The following is a 25,028-nucleotide window of genomic DNA, read 5'->3' on the forward strand; positions in this document are numbered from 1 at the left end:
AAATTAGTTCTTAAAATTACTCCTCTGTTTGTGGACAGGCGATAGAAAAGATTGCCGTAATCCGGGTAATTCAATATAGCTTCTATTAATAGAAACATTCCTCCGTCTACTTTTATGCTTTCTTTTTTTAAGAACAAAGGAATGCATATAGTTAGAATTAAAAAAAAATATTTAAAAAAAATAACGTAAACATATTTGAAAGATGCTTTTTGTTTTTATAAGGTTACAAATGTGTCTTTTTTCTTTTCTTTTTAGAGTAATACAATATTTTAAGTCATATTTTTTTGGAGAAGTAAGTTTATAATACCTTTTGATATGAAAGCAATACTTGAACATATCACAAAAAACTGCATTTTATAAAATGGCTGTGTTGATCATCAATTTAGTTTATGACAAAGTCGATGTTTCTGAATTTGTACAAGATAAGATTAAAAGACTTTGTGAAGTATGAATTAAGCAGCAATGTAAGCGTTGAAAAAAAACCTGTATATATTTAAAAAGCTGTATAGCAAAGCTTTACCAGCTTATGTGTGTGTGCGTGGTTGTGCAATATCTAGGAGAGCTCACAGCACCTACAATCCTGAAATTTGATACACACAATATTTTAAAATTAGAGTGTCTGCATATCTCACAGCACGTTTTTTTTTCTTCTTGTTTCTTTCTTTTTTCTCCAGTTCCTTTATTATTATTATTATTATTATTATTATTATTATTAATAATATTTTGGGGGCTAAACTTTCACATCGAGAGTCTATTGGGATATCAGTTTAGGGGAGACTATCAGGTAAATATGCAGCTATTAACGTTTAATGCCATTCAATAGAGTTGTTTTTCTGCCAAAGTTAAGTTTGCTTTGAATTTCCTAATTCATTAAAACATAATCTATAGGCGTTTTAAATTCAGCGAGCATTTGAGACTAAACTTAATCCAAGCCATGATTTAACAAAAAAAAAAAAAATGCTACTGAAAACAAGAGATATGAAAACCACATTTCAAAAACTACGTACGGCCGTTTTACTCTGCCGGAAGTCTCCTTAGCACCTACAGCGTTGAAATGTGGTGCACAACTGTTGTTGCTGTCAAAAAGTTAAAAAAAAAAAAGACATATCAGTAAAAAAAAAAGAGTTAAACTGAGCGGAATACTTGAAGAACGGCCTCTTCACTTTTTTCGGCATTGTCTGTACACATTGTTCATTTTGTACAGTTCAGATCTGTTTTGAAGAGGGCTACTACGATGGACGGACAATCAAGTTACTTGCCCGGGCAATGAAGGCATTCTTGGAAGAATCTTGGCACATAATCAGTTCGAGTCATCGAGTTGTGCACTTGTTTTTCTTAATTCGTTGTATGTATTTTAACCAATTGTTTTCTCTACGTTTCGAGTGGTGGCTGAATTTTCATATTGCTGTAATTATAGCGAGTGTTTTCTTTGTTTTTCACGAGAGTGGCATGGGGATGTTCATATCGTTCTAATCGTATAACGAGTATTTTAAGTAAAGTCTTCCTAGTAGAGGATAAAACTCATCGCAATGATATTTTTCGGAGTGTAGGTGAGCCTTATCGAGCAGAGATTGGAGCTTGTACCTAGTATAAACTTGTATAAAATCATTATGTTATAAATAAGACTAAATTGTTTTATTAATGTAATGTTCAATTTATGGTTTTCAAAGAAGGTAGATGATGCAAAGGTAAATTGTGTCTTTAAATTAGGGCACCTCCTCCTTAGAAAAAATATTACAAAGCGGCGGTACTGCATTACAAGTCACATATCCGTAATGAAAATGGCAGCATTTAAAGAAATCACATTAATCTGTCGCCATTATGCACTTTTGAGGATGCGTAGCTCTAATGTCTGTTTCAGAAGATATTAATTTACATGTTCCTAAAATCTTAGAACTTTGACTTCTAAAACATTGTTAAAAATATATCGTTCCTTTAATTTCGCACGATTCGCTTTATCTCTAAAAAAGTTCTAAAATAAATAATATTCTTTGTTTCATGAAAATGGTGACCATAAGCAATCTCTCAAATTGGGCACATTTAAAAAAATAGGCAAACTGATGTAGTCAGTTAATTTTCTATACTCTATTGTATGATATTACATTTGACAATAACTTATTGATTGCTATTATTTTGAGCTCGCGTGTAGCTATGACAGCTCAGAAGTCAAAAAATATTTATCGAGATTTTCTTTTCCTCTCAATATCCCCGCAACTGCATTTTTCGATTAATCGAACAATTTATTTATCTCCTGGGAATGAAAACAATTAGGTAAAATATTTTTTTCTCCAAAACTGAAAAGCGAGTTTTAACAAATGAGCTACCTTTGGAAGATTATATTCCAAAGGTGGCCCACAAGCTAACATTTTAAAATTAAATTAATTGTAAAGAAGTTCCTAATATATAGAATCAGAAAAATCGCAGACAATCCACAGTGTAAGGAAAAATGTAAAAATACTTTAAGATCTACCACATGTAAATAATTCTGTTGGAGGTAGAAGTATTTGTGCAATTATTAGTTTTTAAAAATTCATTGCGTACCTTTTTACTATTATAAATGTAAACACATTTAAACCATGCACACAAATGCTAAAATGATGTAGTTGTGAAAAGGGGCAAATCTAATGAAAAGAATTGTTCAGGATTTTGAACGTAGTACGTTCAAAATCCTGAACGTTTTATACGTAGATGGTAGACTCATAATCTGAAACCTCTTGGGATGACTGTCTTTATTCCCCGTTATTATTTCTAACGAACCGAAAGATACCTAAGAAAAATATATCTGCTACCAAACGGGTACAATAGTTTTATACAGTTTACTGGAATGGGATTCACTTTATTAATACGCTGCTATATAGTATTTTATTTGAAAAAAGATGCTTTGCTTCAACCACGGAAACAATTGTTCTTAACTGATGAATTATACAATGAAACACTTTAATCTCGGTAAAGCCCAATTTCTAATGCATATGTTTTCTATAGCCACCTTTTTTACATATAAATTTCTTATTTATTCTATTTTTGAAATGGTTAAAATACATCGATATCTTTCTCCTGTCTTATCGAATGGTACAAATACAACTTTGATCACATCATTACTATACAAGCATAGTATGTTGGAAAAAAACTAAATACATCAAACAAATAAAAAAAATAGTAAATTAACATGAAACCCAATAGCCATCATTAGAAACTTTTCGCTATTAGGTGCTCTCGCTTAGCTCAGGTTACGTCAAATGAATAATTTTAATGGTTAAAACAAAGATATCGAAGTTACAGAAATGTATATTGTACATTAAATAAAAACTTTCAAGAACTGGGGGAAGCTTAAATTGATGGGGATTCTTTCATAAAAAGTTTTAGAAAAATGTCATTAACTGAATTGAAAGAAAAAAAAAACCTAGGAGCATTTTTATATTTCATTCGTGTTAGATACAAAAAGCAATGTTTTAAATGTATGTTAATTCCAAGCAAGAAAAGAAAGCGAACAATAGAAAGTTTTTGTACCCGGATAATGATTTGAAGCAAAAATAAAAATGCTTGAAGCTCTCCTTTTCATTACAAATTATACCGTTACAACTTTTTGAACTGCGCTCAATCAATTCCTGACTTTTGTCAAAAGGAAGTCTAAGAAAAAAAACTTGTTTAGACTTTTATAACACTTCTCTTTTTCACAAAGAAAAACATCTAAATGTCACGTTCAAAGTCTGAGAAGTTTTTGAGTCTTTGATGCTAAGAAGTAAATAGAAATGTTATGGGTTTGATAAACGAAATAAATTTTAAATTTCTACTTCAGCAGTAACTGTTATATATTTTTCAATTTCATAGAAATTAGTTTTATACATTAAATAATAACACATTACATTTTTTGTAAGTAAAGAACATCACATTTTATTTTTAATGAATGCTGCTGAGATTAAATTAAGTTTAATTAGGATGTACAGATGGTTCAAACCTTCTCGTTAGCTATAGTGTTTAGTTTTTTTCAACTGGTAAAAACTAACCAATAAACTGTTGGAAAATGAAAATGAGATGCCCTGATGGAGACATTGTGGATGTAGTTTCAACTAGAATATGCCCTAAAAACAGGGTTAAGAAAGTCAGCCAGATACACATACACAAACAGATAGAACGACGGATTTGTACTTTTATATATTTTTTGAATTAATGTCTTTATTTGACTTATTTTCTCTTTTCAACCGCATATTCGCAAGGGCCGAAATCTTTTTCCGTACATGCACATCATATTACTACTCTTGAAGCCTACTGAATACATTTATTTTCATTTTTAAGAATATTAAAACAGGTTATTTAAGTTAAGGGGACATACAACTATTATATTTCCAAAAATTTTCAATTTTTGAAAACATATATACATTGTTCTCCAGTTTTTCCTGAATAATTTAAATCACAGCTCTTTAAAAATATTCTGTAACCGAGAAAACTGAGAGAGAAAACGTATCAGCTTATTTAAGTAATTTACCGTAAAAATAATTTAAAAGCCGATTTTCTCATAATGTTTTTTTTTTCCTTTTTTTTTAAATTTTTCTGCGCGCATCATGATATATTAAAAACTAAGAAATATTTTTATACGAATTTTTGACAGAGCATGTAGTCGTTTTATGCTTTGTTTTATAAAGTGTACGACAGTTTGTGTACAATTTCTTACTCGAAAAACTACATAGATAATATAAATTATAAAATTTTGATCATTTTTGGTCACTTTAATTTAAATTACCATATAAATTAGAAATTACACATAAATGTAAAAAAAAAAACTGGTTCAGTTTATTAAACTGACAGTTTGAATTATTTATACACAAAAAATATTCTGTAATCATGCGCGTTAATGCAGTTTTTATCAGAAGTTGTTGCTCATATTAATAACTCACTTAAATAAACACTTACCAAAATTCGGATTTAAAAAACAGGTGCAGTGAAAGAAAGAACATGCGTTTTTCTAGAAAAGAAAAATGAGTATCTAAAATGTTTTCTCTTCCAGAGTTATAGTTTATCGAATTCGACTGTTTTACCTATTTTTGCAAGGTTTAACAGTCGTATTTCCGCTTAACAAAATATGGTAAATATCACATAGTATTACGTAAGCTTATCTATCATCTAGAAATGAAATATTTCGCCTGACATTTGATGTGACAATTTGGTGCTTTTAGAAATTTAGTATAGCGAATTCGACTGTTTTTCACCTATTTCTGCAATATTTAAGATGCGCATTTTCCCTTAACAAAATGTAGTAAATACCACATAATATTACGTAAGCTTATCTATCATCTAGAAATTAAATAGTTTGCCTGACATTTGGTGCGATAATACACAGGTCTCTACAACACAAACTGAACTTTCCTTACTAGAACTAAAGGATTTATTTACGGGCAATGAAGTTTAAGAACACTTCCATGAATCCATAAGATCTTAACTTATGTCGAAAGTTGATATTAGTTCTTCTTGGAAGTAATAGCTTCCACAATGAACACTGACGCTAAATGGAATTGTATGCAACTCATACTTCTAAGAGTGTTAAAGCATAAATATTCATAATAATTTTTCTTATCCATCTTTATAACGTAAGCTGAAACTTCTCAACAAATAATGCCTCACGGAAATTTGTGCCTTCGTAGTTAAATTGCTTCTCTAACAAAGTTACCGTCAAAGGAGAGCTATTTGTCTTCGAATTTCTGATAGAGCGAGTTAAAGATAATTCAATTCAATGATTGCCTTTGACATAAAGAACTCTCTGCACATTTTCTTGATAATCAAATTATCGCATCCTTTATTCACTTAACTCTGAAAACGCTGCAACTAATATTGGGAGATATGTCATGAATTTGCTTCTTATATGTTGCCTATTTCTATAATTGCCATGTCATATTTTTCCTTTGTCTTCACAGTTACCACAAGGCAAAAACTAAGAAATGTTTAACAATTATGTTTATGCGAAAGTCCTTTGAATTGGTTTTGTGTTTAGGTTTGATATTTAGCAAACTTTTTAAACATCATGATTATTTAAATATAGTAGAAGTGCTAAGTAAATTTCATGATCAAATCAAGCTATGCCCTCATTTTGAGTGATTTAAAATAAACTACTCTTTCAAGACGATTGTGGATCGTTTCCGTAAGTTCATAAGCTTTTTATAGTCAATATATATACTATAGAGAAATAAAATATACTGTTATAAGACAATTATTGAGCATTTTAGAATCTTAGTTTGCTGCTCAAAAAAAAAAAAAAAAATCAATGAATAACTTCTTTAAAAAAACATAAATATTTTCATTTTCAACGCTGATTTAATGTCTCGTGTTGAGAAATATATTTTATTTTTGAAACAACAAATAATATTTTAAAGTATATGTTAAATGTGCAGTAAAGATATAGTTGGTAAAATATTTTACTAAAACTCACACCCGTTCACTTGGTGTTTTTTTTTTTTTGACTTTTTGTTTTGTGAAGATAAAAATGTATTTTTATAACTGAAAATTTATTTTTCTTTCTTATGTCTTTCAGGAACTGTTCCTCCATTATCATCAGTTAGTGACAACGACCGGGAATTATTCCAGCAGTTAAAAATTATAATACCTATTGCGTGTACTACCATAGTACTCGTATTAATAATTACCGTAGCTTGTATAGTCTTGATTAGAAGGCGCCATTCTTCATCGGAAGGTAAGGATGGTGAGTTGGTGCAATTTTACTTAAAAAAAAAAAAAACTTGAACAATTTTACATTTAATAACATAGGTTAAATATTTTTTGATACTGTTTATATCTTCAAAAAATGGTAGTTATCTATGTATTTTTTTACACCTTGTATGAAATTCAATTGATTATGAATTCCAATAGTAACTATATAAGTACACTTATAAGCACAGTTAAACGTGATTATCTAAGCTAAATCTGACCGCTAGGACCTCGGATGTCGGAAATATCGGTTAACAGAAACTTAGTATGAAAACTAGTCACGATCGAAATTTTTTTAATTGTATTAATTAAAAATACAATATAATATTTTTAAAAGATGAAAATGGGCATATTAAATAAATGTTTTACAGCTAAATATTCTTTTTTTTTTCACAATGCCAAGTTTAATATTGAAAGATGCATTTAAAAAAAGCAAAAATTTCCACAAAGTATTTTTATTTCCAAATTGAAAATTCATCATTTTTTCCTTTTACATTATATTTTTAACCGACTTCAGAAACGGAGGTTATGATTTCATCTTGCGACTTTTTATGTGTGTTTTTGTACTATTCCAAGACTACTAACCGATTTGATTTTTTTTTTTTTTTTGTTTGGAAGGGTATACTTCTAAGATGGTCCCATAGTAATTTGGTCTGGATCTGATAAAGGGTCTCGGAGAAATCCAAGAAGCTTTGAATTTCACACGTTGTGGATACGAAATCCAAATTACGTTAGCTGGCGGTATACGTCACAGGTCACGTGGTTTGTCCGTGAGCGGTGCATTTTCACAGCAAAGATTTTGCCTTCGTCTTGAGCGATAATTCTCGCGGCATATTGATGATAAATTTTCGCCGCCTCTTAATTTTTACTTATAGGTGTTACTAATGTTTTACTACGTAGCAAAGCAGTAAATTAAATATATTTTGCTACTTTAATAGCTGAATCAATTACCATAATATTATTTCAAATTAAAATAACTTTATTAAGTCACTAAAATGTTTTTTTTTTTCTTTTTTTTTATATTTCGGTTTTTAAACATAATTAGTGTACAATCCAAGGGGAATTGGATACAGAACCCCCTCTCCGATGATTTAATTTATATTATTTAATAATATGTTGTAACTGACCTCTGATTTCTCAAGTTTGACAGTATTCGATATTTACTATTCCACAATGCCGCCAGTTTAATTTGAAATTAGGGTTACATATAGGTAAAACTTTTCGGTCCAATAAAGGAAAACAAGCCCTTTTTTATTCTTTTATTTATTCCTTGTCAACAAGTTTCCAAATCGTGCATAAAAATACATTGCTGTTCTTCCCGTTAAATACTGTTAATAATACTATAAAAACAATTTTCTCAGTTCAAATTTTAGTACTATTCTACTAGATACAAGTTCTCAAAATTAGATCAAACACGTTTTCAACACAAATCACATCGTAACACAATCTAAACAGATCGAAATGTGACGATACTTCATCCTCAAAGGTTTCAGACATAAATCTTTGTATTTCCACCGGTAAAGTGTAGTACAGAACTCTACGCTATATTTTAAGCCCCCGGTCCAATTTAAGTAGTGGTCCAATATAAGCGGTCTTCCCCTTCCGTGTTAGCAGTTGGGGGTTCAATAACAGGGCAAAATTCCAGTTAGAAACTGGCTGCGTTGACGGAACCAAAAATGAAGGTGAAAGATTTTTTTGTGTACGGAGGTTTTGGTCCAAATTCTTACAGCCCCGACCTCACACCAAGTGAATTCTGTCTGTTCGAGCATTAAAAGAAACTATTAAGAGGCCGGAATTTTAGAACCAATGCTGCGGTTCAGCAAGTCGTCTTGATGTGGACTCTCCCCCCCCCCTTCACACTTTTGACTATTATTTCTTCCATGCCAGATTCGATGAGGTTAAGTGAACCACTCGAAACAATATCTCAAAAAAGTCTGGTGACTATGAAGGGAAGTAATCCATGCCTTCGTCTTCTGCTGCTTGAGCTCGTTACCTTAATTTCTGAAACCCCCTCGTAAAATGTAATTCAAGAAATTACTAGAAACGTTATGTTTTTAGATACACTATTAACAATAACATATACACCTATTACAAAATACACCACACAATATTAAGAACTTTTGAATTAGGATTTAAGTATACATAGATTGTGATCAACTATGAGGATGGGCTCATTTTAAAAAAACCTAGTATAAATACGAATATTTTATGAATTTCATTGTTATAAGTTTTTTTTTTTTTTTTTCAATTTGATATTTTATAAAGGTAAACATCTGTATTGTCGCTCGCAAATTTGAAAAGCGAGAAGGTAAACAAAATATGTAGATGTGTAGAGATGTTCTACATTTGAAATACGCACTTGCATGGAAAATTCAACGCACTGATTTCACAATTAGGATTTTGACGGTCTTTAATAAAAATTTTGGAGTGCAAAGTATTATGCATTGACTTGGCATATCACCATTTTAGAATTTAAGCAAAAATGCATGGTAATAAATATACAAATTTACGTTAATTTTAATGTCATATTTTTTTTAATTGCTATAGCAAACCATTTGTCTTTATTTGTTTCAGAACCACAACAGGAAAGAGACATCTCAAAGCCCGTTGATACGGTGCCGATGACAGTTTGGGAGAAAGCTGGTAGAGGCGACACCAGAATCTCGCATAGCAGAGAACAGCTTTACTTTCCGGCACCATACGCCACCTCGCGGATTTCCATGTACTCTGCCGATGGCGACTCAGAAGCAGCCCACCACCAACAACAGCTATCTCACAATACGTGGAGACCAGAAGAGCGGGAACACACGTATGACGTTCCCTTCATGCACAGACAGGTGACCCGAATCTAAGCTTAGGCCTTCTGGTGTCACTTCCCAAAATCATTAAAGAATTATAAAGTATATATAACAAAAATTTATAAAAAAAAGGGGACCACCAGATTTAATTGCACAGAAAAAGAACTTATAGTCAGAAGATTATTATTTATGTATACATATTTTTTATATATTTTGAGATAATGGTCATCCAATTTGGCGGAACTCGTGCCTTCTTTCGTTGCAGAATATCCTTGTCGACGAAGCGTCCCATGGACATGAAGGAAGAGAAATTGGATACCAGATAGGAAGGCATTTATACTTGAATCCCGGTACGAAAGTTGTAGTAAGATTCAGATGTTTTTTTGCTCTTTCCTCTTCAAGAAGCCAGAAATTTATTATCCTTTGCAAATTACGTATAGTGCTAAGATTGTAAGCAGGGCTGAGAAAACTATATAAATAACTCGGGGTGAAAGAGCTAACTACAAGAGAAGAAGCGATAGATTGTATTCTGGTTGAAGCGACCAAGTGAAAGAATTAACTATTGACTCAGGGAAAGGGGGAGCACGATGGTAAGCAAAGGATTAGTTTATTTCGGCTATAACACAAATTTTATTAACTTTAAAAATGTTTACATTATTTATGTTTCATTAATAATTACAATTTGAAAGTTTAAAAGAATTTGGTTGTTAAATATTACTTATAACGTAACCAAAAATTCCATTTGCATTAAATACGATGCAAATATCTCCTAAAGTTGCATACAAAGATTGTTTGGGATTCATACATTTGCCATTTATCAACTAAATTGCCATTTTCAGGGAGACACTTAAAAATATATATATAATAAAAGATTTTAAGAGTATTTAACAGTACCATAAAGTTCACACTGCTATTTTGTTTGTAAAACAGATATGTATAATTTTATTTTAATGCAAATTACTGTTCGTTACTCGTTTTTACATTTTGCGTATTGTAAATTATTTTCGAAACCTCATTTATATTCAAAATTTTAACTTAATAACTTGTTTTAGCAAACATTTCTTATCCATATATTTATTTTCAACCCACATATTTTATATGTAGATGCTTTTAAATGCAGGTATGTTAAAATCAGTATTTTAAACATTACTTCTCAGCAAAGTTATCAAAGTTTAAATTACTGTACCTACAGCAAGTTGATAAGATTCAAGGACGATATTGACGCATGCGTATTAAATCTCAGAAAAGGAAATCACCCTCCAATAAGTCAGCGTTCACACTACTCATGTTTCACGATTTCATGACCAGCGTTGCGTAGGGACAAATATTATAGCTTCCAGTAATCTTCACACATGAATAAATATTGAACTGGACATCAAACAATGTTCAAAACATCTTGTTTGCTTCTCGCGTTTGTGTGTAAGCGTAACTCTATGTGTAACCTTGTGCTGATTGCGGGCACCTGAGTAGGAATTAACAAATAAATAAATCTAAAATACAGTGAAACCTGTGTATAACGATACTGTCTATAACGATAACCTGTCTATAACAATTTTTTTTGGTCTCAACAAAATGTCAGCATGAATAATCAAACTGTCTATAACGATAACCTGTCTATCACGATATTTTTTTTAGGTCCCAACAGTATCGTTCTAGACAGGTTTTACTGTATATGTTTTATACTTATCTCAAGAAATAAAAAATGGCATACAGCTTTTTTTTGCTTCAAAACAACTAGAAACACTTTTTTTAAAGGAAATGTTATATGGTAGGTAAATTGGTCGTACTAATATCAAAATAGTTGTCTTCGGATAGCTCTCTTTTTCTGCTTGTGATTTCCTTAAAAGTGTTTCCCGGAATCTGGAAGTTGCGTAGAAAAATTCATGTTTGCTGTTATTTTTTCTCGTAAAACTTTCATTGGTTTACCTCTGCATCTTATTTTGATTATTTTGTGAATTGAATCGTTGTGAAAAACATTAGTCGTTTAGACTAAACGTGCGTGCGCTGCGCTGTGTTTATATATTTAGAACGTTCATATATATCTAAATAACAAAACGCTGGACATTTTAAGCGTAATAAGGTAATATAAGCAGTTTTCAAAACATCTTGTTTGCTTCTCCCGTTTGTGTGTAAGCGTAACTCTGTGTTTAACCTTGTGCTGATTGCGAGCACCTGAGTAGGAATTAACAAATAAATAAATCTAAAATATATGTTTTATACTTATCTCAAGAAGGAAAAAGTGGTATACAACTTTTTTTTTTTTGCTTCAATACAACTAATTTTTTTTTTTTTTTAAGAAAATGTTAAACGGTCTGTAAATTGTTCGTTCCAATATCAAGGTTGTTGTCTTCGGATAGCTCTTTTTTTTTTTTGCTTGTGATTTCCTTAAAAGTGCTTGCCGGGATCTGGAAGTTGCGTAAAAAAATCATGTTTGGTGTTATTTTTCATCGTCAAACTTTCATTGGTTTACCTCTGCATCTTATTTTGATTATTTTGTGGAATTGAAACGGTTGCGAAAAAATAAGTCGTTTATATAAAACGTGTGTGCGCTGCACTGTGCTTATATATTTGAAAAGCTCATATATATCTAAGTTAAAAAAAAAAAACGCCGGACATTTTAAGCGTAATAAGGCAATATAAGCAGTTTTTTGCGTAGTCTTTGAGAAGAAATTTTATTTTTTCTTTAGTATAAATAAATCCGTGCGACGGAAATACACGTTTTCTCGTGTTTGATGTCAACAGAACAAATAGAGAAATATCTCTTGATTTACAACAGGGCTTACGATGTGTCTTCCGAAACAATGCGAGGAAGAATATAAACGATGCTTCGGAGAGTATTCTGACAAGAACTATAACCATTAATTATATCTATGAATGACGCATTGCATGTCCATAAGTATCCCTAGCATTACGAAAAAACGTATGGGTAATTTTTTTCCCTGAACTATAATTTTGGAGCCATATATAATTTAGTTGGAATCATAAAATAGCTTAAAAGACATATACTGCAGTGCGCAAGTAAAGGGCAGTAACTGCAAAATTTTCATTTTTATTTGTTTTTATTTATTTATTTATTTATTTATTTATTTTATTTTATTTTTTTTTTTTTTTTGCATTTTTGTCATCTATTGTACGTTATTTTTACGATACAAGATCGCTTATTATGTTTCCGCAGGGAAAAAAAGGTAAAAAAGACGTCTATTTTCAACATTTCCCTGTTGTTAGTATTGAATCTAAAGCGCGTTTCTTCAAATAGCTCAAAAACTAATTTCTGCACATACTGCAGTTTACCTACACACGGCAGTATAGACATGAAAACACATAAAGATAAACCTATTTTGTTTATAAACTAGAAGTATTCTTTTTGGCAATGTAAGTATCCAAAAGCGTTTCATTGAGAGAGAGAGAGAGATTTTACATTTTACATTCTTAGTTTTATTTTTCCTTTTTAATGTCGAGGAAGGGCAGGCACATTAGAATCATTTTTCAACGAACTAGTTAGTGCCACAGACCGGAAGTGGACTGTCAAATCATCCGGATTACGGAACTTATTATGATTTTTAAATGTTCCTCTCGTAAAAACTGTTACAACGCGGCTAAAATTGATAATTATAAGACAAAAAAAAAAAAAAAAGATGTCCAGTGTAACGTATGTTGTTCATTTAAATAAAATTAGACACTGAACATAAAAATTATTATTATATTTTAATATATATTATAACAAACACACAATACAGTAGTAGTATTACGAATAATGTGCTAGTAATCGAAGTCTCGAAAAAAATTGAGAAATTGAAAATATCACATTTTATACTTAACCAATCATAAAGTGTGTTTTTTCACTCCAAAGTCTTGAATTTGTTTCAAGATAATTCTAAAAATCATCATACGGATAATCGCAGCAGTGTTTGGATTATGGAGGCTCAGATCAAAGAGGTTTCGCATCGTTCAGGTCCCAATATGGCAAAGAAAACATTGGTTATCTTCCTTTAAGTTCGACTATTTAGTCCTAATAGTATTAAACAATATTTATCAATCAGTTAATGATACTCTGCGGCCAATTTCTCTGAATTGGTCATTTCAATATGTTAGTAGCAACAGAATCTGTCCTTTCAACCAGTCAAATTTTTCTTGGTAAGTTATTAAAATGTGTAAGAGGAATGTAATATTTATTTTTTTGAAAATTTCCACCTTGCATTTATGCCATTAAAAAAAAAAAAAAAAAAAGACAAATAAGCAAGTTCTGATATTTTCTGTAGCGTTTTGCATAATTTTTCTTAATTTACTTTCTTAGGTATTTTTTTTTTTTAAGTGTGAAATGCAATCATTTAATGCAGTTTAGTTTCAGTTACAAAGTAAAATTGGGAGAATGAAAAAGACGATTAAAGTTAAAACACATACTAGACGATTCGAAACAATCCATTAACAGAGTTAAATTGTGCCATAAAGAGAGTTTGGCCAGCTTCTACGATGACTTTGCTTTAAAAAAATGTGTACATAAATATTTCTATACATCAACTGATAATATCAATAGAAATGTAATTGCTTTTTACTTTAAATATCAAAAGGTTTCTTTTCCAGCTGTTGTAGAGCTTCCTCCGGATAGAACATTGCAGACCCATGACTTAGCTCTCATTCGAGAAATAGCAGAAGCTAAAGTTCAGTCATATTTGTACACAAAATCACCAAGAAGAACTGAGGCAAGCCGGTCTAACAAGCATCGTCAGAGATCAAGAAGAGTCCGAAGAAACATCATACGGTAACTCAGACAGTAAATATTGCCTTTAGGAGCACATTAAAAGAAACCGTTTATTTTATGTTACATTTCATTTATTTATTCACTTTTTTGAGAAAAATAGTTATTAATTATACTTAATGTGAAAAAAGGTATTCGTTCAGAACAAAACAACTTATGTTACCTTGTGAACGAAGATTTTTTGACACCTGTCATATAGGCACTCAACTGGTTTGGACTGCAAATTATTTCAAATGTACCTTTTTTACAGTTAAATCAATAGTGAAAAAGAGAAAAATAATTTATCGTTATATATATATATATATATATATATATATATATATATATATATATATATATATATATATATATATATATATATATATATATATATATATATGTAAGGATCTCGGCTGGTCTAGGTGTATTCTTCACACCACACTTCCCATCATTCCTTCTCAATCAATCCGCCAAAACTGGTCGCGTCACGCACAATCTCACTCCGCGCGTAGGAATACACAAGAGTTCGAGTTCTTAATAAAGTGTCTTAGAAAATAATACATCACCACACTCGTCCATCCTGATTATTCACGTCCTCGTGAACTGGTAAAATTTCGGTGAGAGAAAAAAAATGAAATGTTCTAGTTTCTTGGAAAGAGGTAAAAAAAAAAAAAAAAGGTCTGCAAATCCTTTGGAGTCGAGCTGGCATCAAGTCGTTGCTCCTCCATCGTCGTCAGCATCATCATCGTTGTCGTAATCTTCATTACGGTAGTCATCAGCATCGTTGTCGTCATCATGGTAGTCATCATCATCAGGTGGAGTTGAAGGCAGCACAACGTCAGTTGCTTGCTCCGATCATCATCAAAAGCAGGATTTGAACAGGAACACCAAAAAAAAAAAAAAAAAAGAAAGAAAAAGAAAAACACTAATATTTTTTTTCTCCCCCCTTTTTTTTAGGGACAAAGTTAGTCGGTTGGAGTTGTTGTCCATTTTTTCATAAAGTCAGCAGCAGATGAAGTCGAGTAAGGGCCTTCGTGTGTGCCAACTTTGGTGACCTCATACCGATTGTTTGGGTTGACTTTCGTTACTCTGTAGGGACCAAGAAATTTAGGTCGTAACTTCATACCTGTACCAAACTGAGTTCTTTGTATGGCAACGAAGTCGCCTATTTGATACTGAGTAGCAATTTTTCGTTTTTTATTAAAATTCTTCGTATTTTCCTCTTGAATTTTAAGTATGCTTGTTTTTGCTGTGTTACGAAGCAATTCTCTATCATCATGAAATTTTTGTTCATTTTCTTCTTCAAGTAAACTAAGTATTTCTAGATCTTCGTTCGAACGCATTTTTACACCTGTCAAGAGTTCGAATGGTGAAAATTTCGTGCTTCTGTGTTTTGTGGAATTCAGGATTTTCTGCAGTGCCGGGACAAATGTGTACCATTTTGTGGGATTATTTATCGAAAGTTTTGCAAGAACGGGGATCAATGTACCGTGGACTCGTTCGACTTGTCCGTTTCCCCGCGGTATTCCAGTTGTGATTTTTACATGCTGAATATTTTGTTTTATACAATAATCGCTGAATTCTCTTGACGTAAAAGCTGGGCCTTTATCGGTAACTATACGAGAAGGATTTCCAAAAATACTCTCCTGAAATTCTAATTTTGAAATAACGTCATTTGTTGTAGTTGATTTTGTCGGGTTTATCCATGTAAATTTTGTAAATGCATCGATAATAGTCAAAATGTGTTGATAGTTCTTTTTTGTAGACATTAAAGGTCCTAAGAAATCGACGTGATAAGTGCTTAAAGGGCGATCATCTTTTGGAATTGGATTCAAAAATCCATCTTGCTTTCCACGTTTTTTATTTACCAAAATACAATGCACACAATTGGAAATAACAGTTTCGACAGCTTGTTTAAGGTTAGGGATAAAATAATTTTGTTGTACAACATCAACAGTTTTGGCTACTGCAAAATGACCATTTTCATGTACATGTTTGATAATCTCTGTTTGCATACCTTTGGGTACAACGAGCAATTCGCGATCATTTATCAATTTGTACAAAACACAATTTTTAACTACATAGTCATTTACTTTATTTACCTTGACTAGGGCAATTACTGTTTTTAAATTTTCATCATTTTGTTGAGCTGCAGCGATTTGATCTGTCAAGCAATTTTGAGTTATCATCATTACAGGATATCTACTCAAGGCATCTACATAGTTCATTTTTGTTGCGGGGCGATGAATTATATCGTAATTAAATTCTTCAAGCAACATGGCATATCGGGCAATTTTAGGTGATATATCTTTCTTAGATAATGTTTTCTTGAACGCGTCACAATCAGTAACAATCATAAATTTAGTATTCAAATAATGTCGAAATTTTTTAATTGCTTCAATGACTGCTAACATTTCAAGTTCATAGCTTGAATAATTTTCCTGCTGAGGGGTCGTTTTTCTACTAAAGTAGTAAATTGGGTTATAGTTGTTATTCGAAGACTCTTGTAGGAGTATAGCACCAAATCCGTGTTTACTTGCATCAGTGTGTAACTGAAGTTTTGCGCCAGGACGAAAAATGTCGAGAACAGGATAAGAAGTTAACTTTTCCTTCAAAACAGAAAATGCCTGATGTTGTTCTGGTCCAAAAACAAATGGAGCTGATTTCCGAAGCAAATCACTGAGTGGTTTAGCAATTAATGCATAATGCTGAATAAATTTTCGGAAGTAACCAGTAAGTCCTAAAAATTTTTGTATGTCTTTCACATTCTTCGGCAGGGGAAAATTTTGAACTGCAGAGGTTTTGCAAGAAGAGGGCATTATTTTTCCATTTTTAATCACATGACCCAAAAATTCTATTTCTCGCTTGAGAAATTGGCATTTCTTAATATTTAGGTCGAGTCCATACTCAGAGGCAATTTGAAGGACTTTTCTCAACTTGTTTATACCATCCACTTCATCAACGGAAGGAATAAGAATATCATCCATGTAAATAATGACGGTCTGATCAATTAAAAGTTCACGAAAAATGCAATTAATATATTTCTGGAATAATAAGGGGCTTCCACTTAATCCGAAGGGACATTTCTGGAATTCATACTGGGCATTATGAGTGACAAATGATGTATACTTCTTACTGTTTTCTTCAATATCAATATGAAAAAATGCATTTTTCAAATCTAATGTAGTAAATGTCTTTGCTGAACTTAAAGAGTCTAAAATTTCATCAATTAAAGGTAAAGGATAGTGATCTTTAATTGTTTTACGGTTTAGTTTGCGGTAATCAACACATAAGCGATATGAATTATCTTTTTTCTTACAAAGTACGATCGGTGAAACAAAGGAACTACAACTAGGTCTAATAATATCTTTTTCAAGCCAATCAGCAATCTGAGAATCTACGATTTCTTTTTGCAAAGGGGGTAACCGACGGGGTTTGCTTACAACAGGAATCTCATCTTCTAAATTAATTGACATCTTTAAATTGGTCGTTTTAATTTTATCAGGCTTATAACTCTTAATTAAATGACTAACTTCTTCACGTATTTGAGGGGTTTGAATATGTGCAAGGTCTAATTCAGGTTCATTGGGCACAATATTTGCGACATTCAACAAAAAATTTTCATGTTTTCTCAAGTTACAACCATTTTTATCAACACATAAAATACCTTGATTAATAACATCAGTACCAATAATTGCATCCACATTTAAAATATCATCATCAACTACATAAATCAATGTCGAGAACATACAGTCATCAATTTCAATATCAGAAAAGAAAGTGCCAATGGGACAATAAGTTTTGTTTCCCAAGCCGGAAAATGTTGCACTTGTAGGTTTTAAACTTATATTTCGGAAATTTTTAAAAATTTTATTTGAAAGCGCGGTTAGCTGTGATCCAGTATCAATTAGAGTAGTTATAACTGAATCATTTATTTTAGCTGACTTCAACATGTTGGAGTTAATTTGGAAAGAATTACAAGTTTTATGAGCATAGTCGGTCGTTTCCGTGGGTGAAAATGGAGTCAGATCGGCCTTGCATTTCGAAGAATTCGAAAAAGATCTCTTATCAGTTGTTTTCTTTTCACAATCTTTACTAACATGGCCAAAGCCTGAACAAAAAAAACAACGTTTTCCTTTGTTTTTTGTTGGACAGTCATACTGCAGGTGGGAATCATTTCCACAAAGAAAACAAAATTTGTTCATCTTTCTTTCGTTATGTTCGTTATATCTGGCTCCTAGTGAATTTTTTTCCGATCGAGTTGAAACTGGAAAAGGTTTAAACGCTGTATTTTTTCTCGAATGTGCATCAGCAGACATTTCAGAATATATCTTCAGCTTATTTCGAAAGTCATGAATATTCAAGCAATTATACAAAACACTTTTATTAAATGGCGTATCATCTATTCCGTTTATTATATAATGCATTAATGATGAATCATCAATATTAGCCGTCGAACCAATCTGACGCATCTTAAAAAAATATTCTTCGACACTTTCATTATAACGCATTTTTCTGTTCGAAAGCAATTTGTGTACCTCAGCCGGACAACGACTGTCGGAGAATTCCGCAAGCAATAAGTTTTTTAACGTCTGCCAAGACGTTGGCAAAATTTCGCTATCAATGAAAAGTTTTGCTTTTCCTACTAGTAATCGTTTAGAAAATAACAAAGCTTGCAAATCACTGAGATGTAGAAGTATGATCGCTTCTTCAACGGAATCTATCCAAATGTTGACGTCAGACATTGCGTCGCCATTGAAACGTTTAACTAGAGTTTCGAAATCAGAAAATGTAACGTACGGTAATGCGGTGTTTGGATTATCAACATTTGTTATTATATTTGTTTCGTTTTCGTTAGGATATTCGGTTTCAGTTTGCACTGTAGCAGTTGCAGCGCCTTTAGGTTTTTGATCTCTCTTTTTGGACTTCATTTTTTCCACACCACGTCTGTATGTTTTCGAAATAAGGAATTGAAAATTGTGAAAAGAGTCACTCACCGCTTAAAGTTGAAGGAACAGCTACACGTTGAAACTTTCAAAGGGGCGAGGTTTCGGAATCAAAGGCCGTGCCCCCATTTGTAAGGATCTCGGCTGGTCTAGGGGTATTCTTCACACCACACTTCCCATCATTCCTTCTCAATCAATCCGCCAAAACTGGTCGCGTCACGCACAATCTCACTCCGCGCGTAGGAATACACAAGAGTTCGAGTTCTTAATAAAGTGTCTTAGAAAATAATACATCACCACATATATATATATATATATATATATATATATATATATATATATATATATATATATATATATATATATATATATATATATATATATATATATATATATCTCACCCTATAAAAGAAAAATTTATGATTTTAAACTAAACGTTATGTGTTTACTAATACTTCTTATATTACATAATTTTCAATTCAAGTACTTCTTCATTTTAATTCGTTAGCTTACAAAAGTAGAGAAATCAAAATATATGCATAAATTAATTAACGAAATATCGTAATATGAAAAATCTATTCTAAATTAATAAAAAAGAAAACTATTATTGCTTGTACTTATGTACACGCTTTAGAGTTTTTTAAATTCCCTTTAAACTCATTATTTATAGCTTTTAAAACAAACCTTTATGTTAAGATGACAGTAAAAATTTTATTTCCACAGGACATTGTATGCGCAATGATGGCAATAATAACGCTTTAACAAACGTTTCTGCGCAAGGAAAAAGCTATAAGGTGGTAAGAATAGACATATTTATAAAGCCAAGACTAAAATTTCCGAAAAACATAAGTATTCCGGCTTTTTAATGAATGAAACGCATAATTCTGCATTGGAGACAAAACTATAGTGACTTGCAGTAACCAAGAGATGATTACTCCAGGGCTATGGAGTCGGATGAAAAATAGTTGACTCCGACTCCGACTCCTGGACTTTGAAACGTCCGACTCCGACTCCAACTCTGACTTTTTTTACTTATTTATTTATTTGTTTTTTCAAACCCCCCCCCCACCTCATGGAAAGGGGGAAAACTCCTAAACAGAGATTAAAATATTAATTATTTTTTATAAAGTCTTTGCGTTGTATTTTTTTGTAAACCTAGGATGCATACAACGTTAAAAGTTCAATTTGAAAATCAAATTTTCCAATAGTTTCGATTTCTAAAGTGAAATTACTTAAAAATCCCATTTTTTTAAAAAATGAAAAGGAATTATTTGCTTTTTTTTATTGTTCCACAAATAGATGTTGATCAAATCCTGTGCTTTCAATTTTTCAAGGCTGTACCTAGAGAGGAAAAAAAACTTTTTTTCTAAGTCAAAAAGCTTTTCTTGAGAAGAAGTGGTTCCCCTCCCCCCTCCCGGGTGACACCCATCTACTGGGTGACACCTCAACGTAATCTCAGAGTATACAAAAATTGAAATACCTTAATTCTGAAAAAACTCCCCAACAATAAATCTTAAATTTCATCTAAAAAATGTCAACGAAAAAATTTTGCTATATTGCAGGGAGAGGTTTGGGTTGGTACATGTATTCGTCTGGAGCAATTTCTACACAAAATGCAGTGGCATACATCTTTGCACAAATAACTTTTACTATACCTACATTTCTTGGTTCAATTTTATTTTTAATTTTATTGGCAGCTTTAGAATTAACCTTAATATGAAGATTTTAGGATTAACTCTAATTTTCTAATGGTTTTAACCAATAAACCATGCACTGATTTTATTCTGCACTTTCTAGTGATAACCAAGTTTTCTCCGATAAAGTCTTTAGATTAAGAAAAAAACATTTATATTTTTTCGGATCTTTTGGATTTGCGCTTTCGTGCCAATACTTATTTGAATTTTCTAAGACCGTCAGAAGTTTATCGACTTGCTCAAGCGATACATTTTTTTTTTACTGTTTTATAACTGAGATTGAGGTAAAAAATATATTATTATTATTATCTGAAAGTGATTACTTAGAAAACGTTAGGCAACAAAACTGTTTGCTGACAATTGCTATCAGTTAAACAAAGTTAAAAAAAAAAGCAATATAGAAGACTGAGGCGTAGGTAGCTGTTACAGAAAGTTCGATAAACAATCAAGCCGGATGGTTGACACAATGACAGTTATTTTCCCATTAGTATGTTTTATACACGTATCAAATTAATTGGTAGTCAGTTTTTTCAAAAATTGAAAGGAGACTCCGTAAAAATTAAAGATAAAAAAAAAGAAAGACGGAGTCGGCATGTTTTTGAACGACTCCGACTCCTTTATCTCAAAATCAGTACGACTCCGACTCTTTGACAGCGATTCCGACTCCGACTCCACAGCTCTGAATGGAATTAAAATATACTGTGTAATTCAGAGAAGAAAAAGGAAAGGTTTCAAAAGTGTGTATTTCTAAGAGTAAAAATGGTACAAAAACAATTTTTTTACATACTTAAATCATTCTAAAGATTTTATGTGTGCCTTCCTCCTGACAGATTAACAATGTCACATTTGTACTCAAATTCCATTTATACACACTGGTGCATGTGTGAAGCCGCAGAAGCAATTGCTTCAGGGATCGAAATCTCACATGGTCATGATTAGAACATAACAGGAGTATAAACGGAGTATCCTTTACCTATCCACACAGGAAATAATCACACGCTTTCAGATATGGTTACCTACATAGATGATATACACAAACAACAGCTTAGAGTTCAACTCAGATAAATGGTCAACTTATAAAATTTGATACTTAACAAAATATAACAAGCTTTTTGTGGAAGACAAAGCAAAGTACATAGCAATAAATGACATAGTGACAATAAAGTTATGTAACACTTTTTTTTTTCATTTTAAAATGAAAGGTCGAACTTCGATAAACCACCGAATTTAGGTACACGTCGAAAGTTGGCGAACGTCGACGGATGCGATTTAACAAGATGTCATCAATCTTTAGTTTTTCTGAAAATAAATTTGAAACCATGTATTTTAATTTTCAAGTGAAATATAGATATTAATAGCAAAAGGAATTGTGTAATGTTTTTTATTCCTCACTATTTTGGTTAATACTTTTGTACGTCTCCGACGGTTGTTTTGTGTGGTTAACTTTTTTGCCATATATTTTCAGAAAAAATACTATAATAAAATTGCAGGCTTGAGTCTTGGTTTTTATTCTTAAACATATAATTCTTGTATAATTCTAAAAAAAGTTGTTTTTTGAAGCCTACGTACATGCTTTAAATGTCAATCACAGGTTAAGCCTCAAATACTCTAGACGGGAACTTCTCAATAGTCGAAGGTGGGGACATAAAAAGGAGTCAAGAATGAATGCTATTGTAGTGTGAGTACTGAAACGTCAAAATGAGGGGGGGGGGGAACCGATAAGCTCTTCTAAGAATTCGTGAAAACGTTTTGGAAACATTGCTCCTTGGCAGTAAGAGACGGATTATTCGGTGAATGGTGAGAACAAGTAGAAGTGTAGCTAAAAGAGATAAAAATTACTGACACCTGTGGTGGCAAAGTGCATTTATAAGGAGAAAGAGTAAGAGATACGTGTGACGTATTCCTGATTGCCACGCGTGATCGTTCCCTGAGTTAAGGTAAATTCTTTATCATTCACCATAAACTGTTTGTTGCTTGACATGATGCTTCAAGATGGCGGTTTTAAGAGTAAATTATGATCATACAAAGGATGCAGTTTCTGTTGGAAACCTTAGGCGGTTGGCGGATTTAATTAGGGAATTTGTATTACATTTCAATCCAGAACGATTTTTTTTCGCCGCCTTTTTGGCAAATTACGAGGACGACGGTTTTGCGGGGGGTGGGGGAGGATTGACGAGTTCTGTGTGTAATGAAAACTAAAGCAATTGAGTCAATATTTGTTAAGTTTTATGATTGGAAGCTGGTTAAAAAAATGACGAGAATATAATATTGTTCTGAAAATTTTATTTTCGTTTCGATTTTCTTACAGAAGTGAAATTAGGAATGAAACGGAAGAGACTGTGTATTATATCAGTGACGCAGAAACATCTCCAAGTCCTGGAGACTCATTCGAATTTTCCGAAGCTGAATGTGACATGCATTTGCGTCTGGCGATGGAGGAGAGACCCGTTTGATAGTTCCGACCCATCAGTTAGTTCCTATTGACAGGAATCGCAAGAAGAGCTCAATTATCATCTGCAATGTTAATGTTCTGGAGTCCTTTAATAAAATAAAATTATTTTTGAATAATAAATGGATCTTTTTTTTTTTTTTTTTTTTGAAATTCAGTTAATAAATAATAATTAATTATTCAGTTAATAATTAATAATTTTTGAGGGGAAAAAATCGTTTCATCACTGTTTCTGGTCAAAATTCAATCAGTCTTAGTGCGCGCACCTTTTTTTTATTATTTTTTTGCTTTTCTATTCGACTCATTCACAATTCAATAAAATATAATATTTAATAAACAAATTTAATTAAACTATATTAACATCAATCATTGGCTATTAATGGTAGAATGAGGTCAAATCAAAAACGATCTGCTCAGATAAAAATAACGCATGTACAATGAGATATCTACATTTTCCAAGAAATTTTGTTTACATCTTTGACTAATGTCTAACATCATCACCTTAAGGTAGTATATTCACCTTCTATAACTGTGAATTAACAATCTTCCCGTCGGTATGATACAAATAGACTTACACACGAATTTCGAATTACGTTTATGAAATTATATGGATGTTGTAATTGCTGGCAATAAACAGAACATTTTGCAATTGTCTCAATCTAAAGTGACGAAGCAAAATGTTCATTATAGCTGTAATTCTGCTATTAAGAAGATATTAATGCACCTTTGGTTTAAAAAATGCTTTCCGTTGAGGTGCAATGCAATGACATAAAACAAATTAACTCACTCATAAGCTTTAAACAGTTAAATTCTTTAACCAGGAAGTTAAGCTTTTGTCATTGACGTAGAAACTTCAACAAGTGTTTCCTTTTTTTTTTGGGGGGGGGGAGATAAAAGGCCTGCATTTAAAATATGGCATGGGATTTTTTTGTTGCCAACACGTCAATTTTTCTTGCAAAACTCTTATATTCATATACACATATTTCATCGATTCATCGTAAATGAGCTTCAAAGTAGTCTTACTGCATAATGGAAATACATTTGCATCACTTCCTATGAGATACTCGGTTTATTTGAAAGACAACTATAACGCTTTGGCTATGATTCTTGAGGAAGTCAACTATCAAAAAAAATCAATGGATGGTATTTGGTGACTTGAAAATACTAAATATGTTGTTATGCCAGCAAAATACCAGCAGGTTATACAAAATATCCCTGCTTCTTTTGCCTGTGGGACAGTCGAGACACAGAGCTCCATTCTAGAAAAAAAATGGAATGGCCACGTAGAGATGCCTCAATCCCCGGTGAAAATACATCATTTAAGACGACCTTGATATGACAAGAAAAGGTTTTGTTACCACCTCTGCATATTAAATCAGGGCTTGTGAAGGAGTTTGTAAAATCACTGCCAAAACATGGCAATGTTTCCCACATCTGTGTTTAGAGTAAATTGTCTGCAGCCTAGGCAAAAAAGGGCGTTTTTACTGGTTTCGACATACGATCCCGTTCCAAGTTTTTGGGAACCATGAAACACCCTCTCTACAAAACAATTACACAACTCATGTTGGCTACATACAAAGCTCAATGTTGTAAGATGAGCTAAAGGGTTTATTTCTTACACTCTTATCTCACCTATTTAGCCTAGTGTGAAGAGCAGGGTAAACAATTACTCTAATGTTTCCGCGATATCGAAAAACGCTACCAAGAAAGATG

General features: G+C 32.0%; 1 protein-coding gene across 1 annotated transcript in view; it reads left to right on the forward strand.

Moving 5' to 3' along the window:
• LOC129222895 (cell adhesion molecule Dscam2-like) overlaps positions 1-23,394 on the forward strand; it is a 142,771-nt gene extending 119,377 nt beyond the window's left edge. The window contains exons 21-25 of the mRNA XM_054857458.1: positions 6,521-6,679; positions 9,268-9,530; positions 9,757-9,841; positions 14,073-14,250; positions 23,175-23,394. Coding sequence (XP_054713433.1) covers positions 6,521-6,679; positions 9,268-9,530; positions 9,757-9,841; positions 14,073-14,250; positions 23,175-23,319 — 830 coding nt within the window. The 3' untranslated portion in view covers positions 23,320-23,394. The remainder of the gene's footprint in view (positions 1-6,520; positions 6,680-9,267; positions 9,531-9,756; positions 9,842-14,072; positions 14,251-23,174) is intronic.
• The last annotated feature ends 1,634 nt before the right edge of the window (positions 23,395-25,028 follow it).

The sequence above is a fragment of the Uloborus diversus genome, chromosome 5, assembly GCF_026930045.1.
Source record: "Uloborus diversus isolate 005 chromosome 5, Udiv.v.3.1, whole genome shotgun sequence".
Lineage (NCBI taxonomy): Eukaryota > Metazoa > Arthropoda > Arachnida > Araneae > Uloboridae > Uloborus > Uloborus diversus.